At 42.2% G+C, this 10,797-nt stretch overlaps 1 protein-coding gene across 1 annotated transcript; it reads left to right on the top strand.

Moving 5' to 3' along the window:
- The first annotated feature begins 7,407 nt into the window (after positions 1-7,407).
- FGFBP2 (fibroblast growth factor binding protein 2) lies at positions 7,408-8,119 on the top strand. The gene has a single exon (XM_063135857.1). The coding sequence runs from the start codon at positions 7,451-7,453 to the stop codon at positions 8,117-8,119; it is 669 nt and encodes a 222-aa protein (XP_062991927.1). The 5' UTR covers positions 7,408-7,450.
- The last annotated feature ends 2,678 nt before the right edge of the window (positions 8,120-10,797 follow it).

A 10,797-nucleotide genomic window follows, 5' to 3' on the forward strand; every position in this document is an offset into this window, starting at 1 on the left:
GGTACTGAAGTGCACTGACAACTGTTGGGGCCTGTGACACATCTACACCAAGCAGGCTAGAGCACAAGGAATGCTGTATGAAATTGGTATATGGGATGTGTCAGTGGGCCCCAACAGTTGTGAGTGCACTTCAATACTGCTATAAATCAGCAGTGTGGCTCCTGCCTTTTATATATCACTTTCATAGTGGAATATCCTGCTTGGTGTAGATGAGCCCAGGGACAGCCAAGAGAGCACAACTTACCTCGCTTCTTCCCCTGTGTTCTACCTCACCTGCACGAACTGACATTTTCACCTCTTTATGTGGTATACTTGAGAAATGCCACAGACCTAGAGGCAGAAGACCTAGGCTAGATCTACACGAAGCAGGATAAAAACACTTTGAAAACGGTATGAAAACTGTCCTGGGCCCCAACGGTTATAAATACTGTTATAAAGCATTTTAAAGCAGTAGTGTAGTTCCTACCACAGAGGCAAAGGTTTGCCCAGTGGTGCTGGTAATATACAGTATCCATGGGAGGGGTAGCCAAGGTAGAACTGCAAGAAATGGTGATCATAGAAAAACCTTAACAGAGTTTGTGTGTATGCATAAGTTGGGAAAAGGGCAGAAAAGGGCAACTGAAATGGTCAAGAGGCTGGCTGGCGCACCTCCTCCATGAGGGAAGGTTACAACAGCTGGGATTGTTTAGCTTGGGGAAAAAGGAGGCTAAGGGGAGACCTGATACAATTATGCCTGGGGTGGAGAATGTGGAGGGGGAGACATCTTTCTCCCTCTCCCACAATACTAGAACCCGGGGTCATCCCAGGAAGCTGATTGGTGGGATATTCAGGACAGATAAAAGGAAGTACTTCTTCACCCAGCACATAGTTAAGCTACCTGCACTGAGCAGGGGGTTGGACTCGATGGCCTTGTAGGCCCCTTCCAACTCTTTTTTTTAATTTATTTATTTATTTATTTATTTTGGCCCCTTCCAACTCTGCTATTCTATGATTCTATACCGAATTTGCTACCACAAGATGTAGTGATGGCTTTAGGGGTTAGATTAATTCTTGCAGGAGAAGGCTGCCATTGGCTATAGTTCCAATGGCTATATGGTACCTCCAGTATCAGAAGTAGTAAGTCTATATACATCAGTCCTTGAGGAACATGGGTGGGAGGGTGTTGTTATATCCGTGTCCTGCTTGTGGGTTACTGGTCAACAGCTAGTTGGCCACTGTGTGAACAGAGTGCTTGATTAGATGGACCCTTAGTCTAATCCAGCATGGCTCTTCTTACGTTCTTACAAAGAAGTTTGGTAGATTGGTCCCTAACTATGGGCTTTTCTACATGAGGCTTTTAACCTACTACTTTACTGATGCTTCTGCTTCCAGATTATTTGTGGGATTAAAATTGGCTCCTTACATGTGTGGTGTTTTTTTCTCTGGGGTGTGTGTGTCTTTCTCACCAAGTTTTCTATATGTTCCATTACACAACCACTAGGTGGCACTGTGTTACAGTGGAATTGCACAAATGCACCAAGGTTTCATGCTGCCATTCATAGAAATGACAGACTTTTCTCATTAGAAAAACAAAACACATTAATAGATGCAACTCATGGGAGAGGCCCTGGAGGATGACAAAGTCATGTAAAGCATCTGCAAACTACCATGATTAAGAAATTCCAAGCACGCAATAAATGTCTTGCAACTCCTTCTCCACCTCAGATCTGGAAAACCCAAAGTTTTGAATATCTCTGCATTGCTTTTAATAGGAAAAATTAACAAAGTGCTTTAACTTAAAGAAAACGTTTGTTAGGATTGGATGAAATGTGCAGGCATAGTACCACCTTCTGAGGGGAATAAGCCTGCCAAATTTCAAACAGATGCAGAGATTTTTGTGCAATGGGAGCTTTTAAAGTTGATTGGAAGGGGAAGCATTGATTTTGCCACTTCTGCCCCTTTTCCCAGAAGCTGCGTTCAGGGAAAACCCCAGTGCTTCTGGTTCTACTTCATCTCTCAAGGAGTGGTGGCAGTTTTAAAATTTGGAAGTGTACACTAATATACTGTCGGTCCACACTATGACACTGTGTGTGTGTGTAAGAAAGTAGCATGATCTCTCTCACACACACAGGACATGGACTAAGATAGATTATATGGATTCCCATAAAAAATACAACTTAAAATCAAATGCCAACTACAACTAAGGCTGGAATTGGGGGTGAGGAAGGGACTTACCTAAAAGCTAATACACAATACAGATCAGATAAAGACAACAGCAAGATTAAAAGACTTCTTTAAAAAAAGGATGCAAGGGATTGGATTTTTAAGGAAGGATTGGTCTGGACTGGAAATGGTTTTAGGGAAGGGTTCAACTAAAAAAAGGTTGGATCCCATAAGCCCCAAACAACTGCACGTTCCATCACAAACTCTGGATGTTTGCGCTCCTAGGAATGGGCTAGCAAAGAGCAATGGAAAACGGTGGCATGCTTCTGATGAATTCTTTCAAAGTCCCTTTCCAAAGAACGATGGTGGGAGAAAGCCCGGTTGGAAGCTGGAACTAGCAGTCACAAATCTACACACACACCCCTTCTGTCTGCCTCCCCACCCCACCCCCTGCGGCCTATCATTTTCCTTTTATGGAGAGCTTGAGGTGGGACTATATCCATTTTAAATTGTGCCTCTGTTGGGAGTAGCCGTATTTGCATGTCTTTGGGCTGCTTTGGTTTGGGATTCATCTGAAGCAAATGCACAACCCTGATCAGTCATTTACTTTCAAAGTCACAAAATATTCCTGGCATTAAAATTGTAGATCAATGTTCACTGTATGTAAATGATAGCTTTTAGATGGAAGGAGATAAATAATTTTCTACAGAAAAAGAGTTATCATTCAATAGCATATTTTCCAAAAGATGACAAGTTATACAGTCCTTTCTAATGGGTGGGAAATGTACTTACTAAAACCTCATGCATAGCAGTACAGAGACACCTTGGAAAGTTGCATTAATAAATTTGCCAGAATTAAAGTTTCCCCTTAATTAATACACCTACATTTTAATTAAACATGTAATGCATATCCATGGTTTTGAAGTAAGAATCTCATATTTTCAGCTACAGATAAAAGCCCCAAAACCTCTTCCTTTATTCAGGACATTTTTCACACATCTGGAGTGGAGGAGGGGAAAGAAGCAGTGATTTATTGTACATCAAGCCAATAGCACATAACGAAGAAGGACGTAGCAACAGCCCAGCAGGGCCTGTAATGGCGCTTAGCCGGTCAGCCCTTCCACAGGCAACAGTGGCTTGATTTCAAAGGGTGGAAAGCAGTTCTGCTCTCACAGGGAGTCCTGTGATTCCCTCCTTTCCTCGCTTACATCTCCTGCTTCCATACATCCTACTGCGTATCATCCACCAAGGTGACCAAGGTTATTTCTGTCTCCAAACCAGTCTTGAATTCAGATTGGAAGAGATCCAAATAATCTGTATTCTATCCAAGTTGAGAGGCTACCACCTTCTCCATTGCCTTGCTCATAAAATTAGATACTGGGTGAAAAGGCCATAGCAGATGTTTATTTTCAACAAAAACGTGCAGCCTTCTTCAGGGCAATAGGGATTATATCTTCCCCCAAAGGCATTAACTACCTCTGAGGTCCAGCTGGAAAGCCTATCTGTGGCTGAGTTCAATAATAGGATGGACAAGGATCCAGTGAGTAGTAGTATCTCTTAGCCCTTCAAGGAGCTTACCTACATCCTCAGGCTGCACAAGCTAAAAAGAATGTAATATCATGGACACAGTGTGCTGGCTGCATCCACCTCTGATATTGTGATAACTGTGGCATCAAAGTCAGAACAGATGCAAGAAATTTTATCTACAAAACTTAATCCACTGGTCACAACAGGCTTCTGAAAGTTCCACCGGTTGATCCTCTGGCCCAAAAGACCTCTGCGAACACAATGGTGCCCCTAAATGAGTTCTAACCTGTCTTTGATTGTATTTATCTCTGGTTTCTGACCTATGTATTCTAGCTGTCAACTCAGTCATTTCAGTGCCCACAACTCCTTGGAGTACCAAGGAGCCAACATCGCTCTAAAATCCAGTAGAGGTTATTTGGAAGTGATTGTATCACTGTCCCCGACCCAGTCAGTCAACCCCCCGCGGCTAGCTTGAACAAGCCAAGATGGGCAAGGGTTAAGACAGCATGTGGTGGGTCGAACAGATGCAAGCATCTTGTCCACGTCCTCAGGCTCCAAAAACTGAAACTGATCCTACAAAACATGATAAGATGATGCACTGGACACGTCATCAGACTCTGAATCAATAGCAGTGTTCAAGTCAGCATGGAGGTGAGCGATTTTATCCTCAAAGTATCTTGCAAATTCATCACAGTGAGTCCTCGAGGGTTCTAGTATTGGATTGGGTTAGGGTTAGATGTAATTAATCCCTGTACCACTTGGAAAAGCTCAACTGGATGACATCTTGAGGATGCAATGGGGGCAGCAAAGTCAGACTTCTTTGGTGCCTTCACTGCCACGCAATAGGCACGATTATATGCTCTTACATGTGTTCGGTCACCTTCATGACAAGTCTTAAATTTTTTTTCAAGTTTTCATTATTTTCTCATTATTTTCATTGTTTTAACATGGGGTCTGGTGAGGAGGGGCTGTCCCAGGAGTTTCCAACTCCTTGCTGTTTTTCCCTCGTTTTTCAATATGTTTTGTATTCATGTTCTTACCTTGGCTTCCCTTTTCTGTGCAATGGGTTGCTACCTTGACTCTGCATACTGTGACCTTTTGTCTTTGGCCAGCCCAATGGACACAAGTTGCCACTGATTAAAATTGTTCCACTACCTTTGGGGAGGGAAGCAGCAACATGAAGGCCAAGGGCTGCATCACACATACACTTTTGCCTTGGTTTCACCCCACATTTCCCCCGTTCAATTCCATAGTGAGTGGAGCCTGGTCACTTTCACCTGTGCACTTTTTCATCCCATGCCACCCCATCGGAGACTGCTCCCTCCATCGCCGGGCACTGCTGCCTCCATCTCTCCATCATGCTGCGCAGCCCCTGGGGAAGGCCTCTTTGGCTTTGCTCGTCCTTCATTCCTCTCTTCCCCATTCTCAGCCATCGCCCGTGGCCACACCTTACCCAGATCTGTTTTGTGCATCCCATCCCCCAGCTGGGTGACTTTAGAGCAGCCCGCCCTAAAGGAGCAGGCAAGGAAGACAGGGGGGCTCCAGTGTTGCCAGGACCACGCCTCATGCCAAGTTGGAGACCGGCTAGCACAGCAACTGAGCGATCCCCAAGGTGAGGCATCCCTGTGCCCGGAGCCCACTGTGGGGAGAGCAGAGGAGAAGCGTCTGCAGCCGTCCATTGCCGGAAGAACCATTCTTTCCCCACACCAAAAAACGACGCAAAGAGGGGGGGAAGAGGTGAGATCAGGGCAAGACAGTCATGTGCAAACAACGCACGGCGACAGTGGGGTATAACGCTGGTGTGATGGAGCCCCAAATCTGATCAGATAGTGTTCTGTCCACAGTAGAGTCATTGTTGGCTACTTTACCTACAGATCACCTTCCTTCAACCCAGTACAGAACACCAGATCTAGAGGATGCTTTATCAACTGGGTTGGATTCGATTATAAACTGAGACAGGGTCATGATTGTCAGGGAGCCACTCCACACAAGCTGGCCCCAATTTATTTATTTATTTATTTATTTATTTATTTCTATACCGCCCAATAGCCGGAGCACTCTGGGCAGTTCACAAAAATTAAAAAACATTCAAAGTATAAAACAACAGTATAAAACCATAATATAAAATACAATATAAAAGCTCAACCAGATAAAAACAGCAGCAATGCAAAATTACAAATTTAAAACACCAAGTTAAAATTTATTTATAGACTGTTAAAATGCTGGGAGAATAAAAAGGTCTTCACCTGGCGTTTAAAAGCATATAACGTAGGTGCCAAGCAAACCTCCTTAGGGAGCTCATTCCACAGCCAGGGTGCCACAGCAGAGAAGGCCGTCCTCCTGGTAGCAACCTGCCTCACTTCCTTTGTCAGGGGCTCACGGAGAAGGACCCCTGAGGATGGCCTTAGGGTCCGGGCAGGTACATAAGGGAGGAGGCATTCCTTCAGATAGCCTGGCCCCAAGCCGTTTAGAGCTTTAAATGTTAATACCAGCACTTTGAATCGGGCCCGGACCTGGACTGGCAGGCAATGAAGCTGGAAAAGGACTGGTGTGATGTGGTCTCGTCGGCCAGTCCGTTAGTAACCGTGCTGCCCTGTTTTGTACCAGTTGAAGTTTCCGGATCGTTTTCAAAGGCAGCCCCACATATAACGCATTGCAGTAATCCAAATGAGAGGTTATCAGAGCATGGATCACTGTAGCTAGGTTATCTCCGTCCAGATAAGGGTGCAGTTGGTATATCAACCTAAGCTGTTAAAAGGTGCTCTTTGCCACTGAGTTCACCTGTGCCTCAAGTGACAGTTCTGGATCCAAGAGCACCCCCAAACTGCGGACCCAATCCTTTAGGGAGAGTGCAATATGCTGAAATCCTCCAAGACCAAAATCCTTGGAGTTCTCCATACCACTTCTGAGACCATCTTTGTTAGCTTAGGCAGGAAGACTGTGGTCAGATCTAACCAAGCAGGACATAGTACTATGAAAGCGGTATGAAAGCAGTATATAAGCAGCAGGAGCCACACTGCTGCTTTATAGCAGTATTGAAGTGCACTGACAACTGTTGGGGCCCATTGACATGTACCCATATACCGCTTTCATACTGCTTTCGTAGTGCTACATCCTGCTTGGTGTAGATCTGGCCTGTATCAATCTCTGTTACATGTAAGGGAATTTATATCCTGCCTCAAGTTCCAAAACCCCACATAGAGCCACTGAGAACTGAGCAGGGACGTGGAATTCTTATCTACCCCCAGCTGGTTTGTTTCCCCATGCTTCCTTTGCCACACTCAATATTTTCGTGGACACATCCGGCTACACTTTCCTTCAACCTGGTTGCCATTTTACAAACCAGGTTGGTATCCCTGCAACTTTAATTATTTGCAAGCTTGACCTGATATTTGACTACTTCTGTTTGATCAGACAAGACTTGGTATATGGCAAATAGAAAATATCTGTTAAAAGAAACAGTGGGATGTGTGCATATTAGACAGAAATATATATTTTTTTACGTATACAACTGCTATGCTGTATTTGGGGCAGCAAGATTAGTCTTGTTTCCTTCCTGAATGTTTACAGGTAATTTGGCATTCCGTTGAGCTATAAATTATGACTATATGCTTACACCAAGGGAGTTTATTTAAAAGAAGGCTGGGGTGGGAAACCGCATGCAAAACCCAACCTGAAAAGAGAGAGACGTCTTTGTATGGCAGTCCTTTAAAGGCACTTCTTTCAGCTTCTCACTTGTTAAGAACCAAGTTGCTCCAAGGATCAGACTTTGTGCTTCACTATGAAGGGGTCCATCATCTGGTTCATATTTTTTATCGGTTTCGTGGGAGGCTTAGGACAAAATCCAAGGCCAAAGAAAAGGAGCAACAGTGAAGAGATTCATTTTCAGACGAAAGGTAAAGATGCCTGCACAATGAGTATGAGTGGAAATGGTGATGTGAAGCTAAGAATAGAATGTAGGAATCAAGGCAAGACTTACTGGTGTGAATATACTGGCAAACCATCACTTTGTCGTCCTTTTAATAACAATCCAAGGATTTACTGGAATCAGATTGCCATGGAACTAAGAAAACGGACCAACGCCTGTCACTCCAATCTAGTTCTGAAGCCTACAATGTGTCAGAAGGCTTCTTCTGAAGCCCACATGAAGCAAGTGGCTTCTAGCATAAAACCAAAGCCAAATCCTATCCAACAAGTCGATATTGGCAGTCAAGCAAAGATGGTCCAAAAACCCCTGTCTTCTGCAAAGCAAGTTAAAGAAAGCCAAGCAGCGAAAGGTTACGTTAAAAAATCAGGGAAGCCCAAACCATCTTCTCTACCTCCTGTAAAACCAACTGAACAAGGCCTGGTGTCCGAAAATGACTCTGAAGCAATGAAGTTGGCACGGGAGCATTGCTGGGAGTCCTTGCATAACGTTTGTACCTACATCATCAGCATCTTTAGAGGCTGAGGAGGAAAAGGTAAATATGTGTCTCTATTATGCTGTGATGCAGCCCTGTTTCTCTAGAAGGCACAAGTTCCAGAAGTACAGTATGAACCCAGGAGCAGGCCAAGCACAAAAAAGAAGGGATTCCAAGACAAGTGTATACTGTACAAAGTTAAGATACTTATATACCTCTGGTAGGAGGTATATAAGTACACTCCAGCTAAATTAAGCACATCTAAGTCTAATTTATTTTGAAAGGAAATATTTTCACATATTCTTAACTCTTGCATTGTAGTCAATCTGACAAGTTTAACCGGACCACACTTCAGTTGTTCAGTGATGTGTTGAGCGCCTTCTATTGAGATAAATATTTTCAGTGAACAGTTTTAAGGTATACCAGGAAATCATGTCACTTTATTTCAACTCAAGTCATGCATAGGTTTATTAACTGGTATTACTCTAAAAATTTTATAGAACATTTTCTAATGGGTTATTCCGCCTGAGTATTTGAATTCTTTCCTCAAAGTATATAATATTTTAAACACGCTTGCAAGTTTTCTTGGGTGACCAAACAACTGTGTCGTGCAGTTAAGCCAATGGTAGAGAATGGGCAACAGTCCGGCCTTTCAAGCAGTAGCCCAACACTGCTGACGTTAGCAAAGCTAGTCAGCACTGAAACTGGGAACTTAGATAAGCGATTGGATGGATGGGATCAATAACAATCGGTTTTTCAACTTTATTTGGTAGGTTTGAGAGTTGAGCACTGTTGTTTATATCAGAAGCTGCTTGAGTTCGGGTGTGTTACTATAATAAGAAAGGAAAAATTAAAGGTAGTCTTTCCTTCTAATAATGATACCTTTTTTGTTAAGTTACCTTATGCTTCTTTCAGTGTCTTGAAAGGCATCTAAATAGAATTTGTGCTGATATGCGTAACTACTTAGTCAATCAGTAAGGCAGATTATTAATAATCTAAAATGTATGTAATCAGTTGATAACCCTAATTTTAAGACTTAAAGGTAAATGGAAGGTATAAAATTTAAAGTACTAAATGAATGTAAAAGAATAGTGTTCCACCAATGTTCCACCACCAGCAGTCTTGTTTTCTAGAGAAGTGCTGGTGGTGGAACATTGCTGCTGGTGGTGGAACATTGGGGGGAAATGGATTCAAATCTAAGTCCAACCACGTGTGTCCTTAGCCAGAAATTGCCCTCAGCACCCATCCAGTGGTTGAAGTAAGGCCAAATGCATTAGAAAAAACAAGTAGTTTTCATGAGGGACTTTTCTGTTGTTCAACAATTTTATTGTTTTCTACACTAAAAGACAAAAAAACAAACAAACATGTATACAGAACATACAAGCCCATAAAACATTTGAGGCATTCTTCATGTCAGACATATAGGCTATCTGTTCTTACTAGTTAGTTCCCTAAATACAGTAACATTATATCATTCTTACTTTTCTCTAGCCAGCACAGTATTGTGTACTAAGTCCACTGACATTATACATTGAATCAATAGACATATAAATCATTTTTCCAACTCTTGCAAATATTCTATCAAAGGTTTCCAGTCCATTACAAACTCAGCTGTCCATTCTTCTCATACCAGCGCTGTAAGGTTGGCCATCTCCGCCAACTCCAGAACCTTCAGGAACCGTTGATGGTACTTGTGTGTTTTTCCAGTTTTGCGCATAGAGGAGTCTAGCAACTATTGTCATATACAAAAACAGCGTTCCTCCTTTTTCTTTAAGTTGGTCGTCCATAAGTCCCAACAGGAACGATTCTGGTTTCATTTGTAAATTGGTCTTTAAGATTTTTTGCATTAACAAATGGATCTGAATCCAAAAGGATTTTGCTTTTTCACAGGACCACCACATATGGTAAAATGTGTTCTTCACATTTTGTTCTTCACACTTCCAACAGTCTCCCAAGGCACCCTTACACATTGTGGCTAATTTTGAGGGAGACATATACCATCTATACATCATCATATAAAAGTTCTCTTTAAGCCTGGTACTTAATGTATATTTTAGACCTTTTACCCACATATTTCTCTATAGTTCATGAGAGACTTTTCATGAGGGGAGAAGCCAAATACATAAGTATTATCTGCAGGCTGCAGTGTCTGTCCAGAAAAACCTTCTGCTAAAACTATGAGAAAACTATGAGCGAACCTTCAGCTGCCTCGCTTGCGGATCTATTCAAGATAAACGTGAGAGTCCTTGCTTGCTTAGAATACCTTCAGAGACAACATATCAGTACTTTAGCGCTTAATAAACTACATAATAACTGTCAGATACAAATCTAGAAAATGAACAAATAAATAATGAATCCTTGATAAAACAATTGTGAGTTATTGTGAACTGCCCAGAAAGCCATGGTTATTGGGCGGTATAGAAAGAATTAAATCGTTACATAATTAACTTAATATTTCATAGAATAGCAGAGTTGGAAGGGGCCTACAAGGCCATCGAGTCCAACAATTTAATGTTGTTGAATGTCTTAATTTGAATATATATAAATATCACTTTGCTAGAACATGAAAAGTGGTATGAAAGACACTAACATTTAATGGAGTAAACTGACTTGGGTGCTGAAACTGGTATGAATTTAGAATGCTGAAACTTGTATGCCTATATTCCAAGACACCTTGATTACAAGTAAAATTTGGAAATGGAAGATTGCTACATCCAACAGTAAAAAT

The sequence above is a fragment of the Elgaria multicarinata genome, chromosome 10, assembly GCF_023053635.1.
Source record: "Elgaria multicarinata webbii isolate HBS135686 ecotype San Diego chromosome 10, rElgMul1.1.pri, whole genome shotgun sequence".
Classification (NCBI taxonomy): domain Eukaryota; kingdom Metazoa; phylum Chordata; class Lepidosauria; order Squamata; family Anguidae; genus Elgaria; species Elgaria multicarinata.

What these genes read in the sequence shown, in the direction of transcription:
- FGFBP2 (XM_063135857.1), top strand. Translation starts at nt 7,451, where the DNA reads ATGAAGGGGTCCATCATCTGGTTCATATTTTTTATCGGTTTCGTGGGA.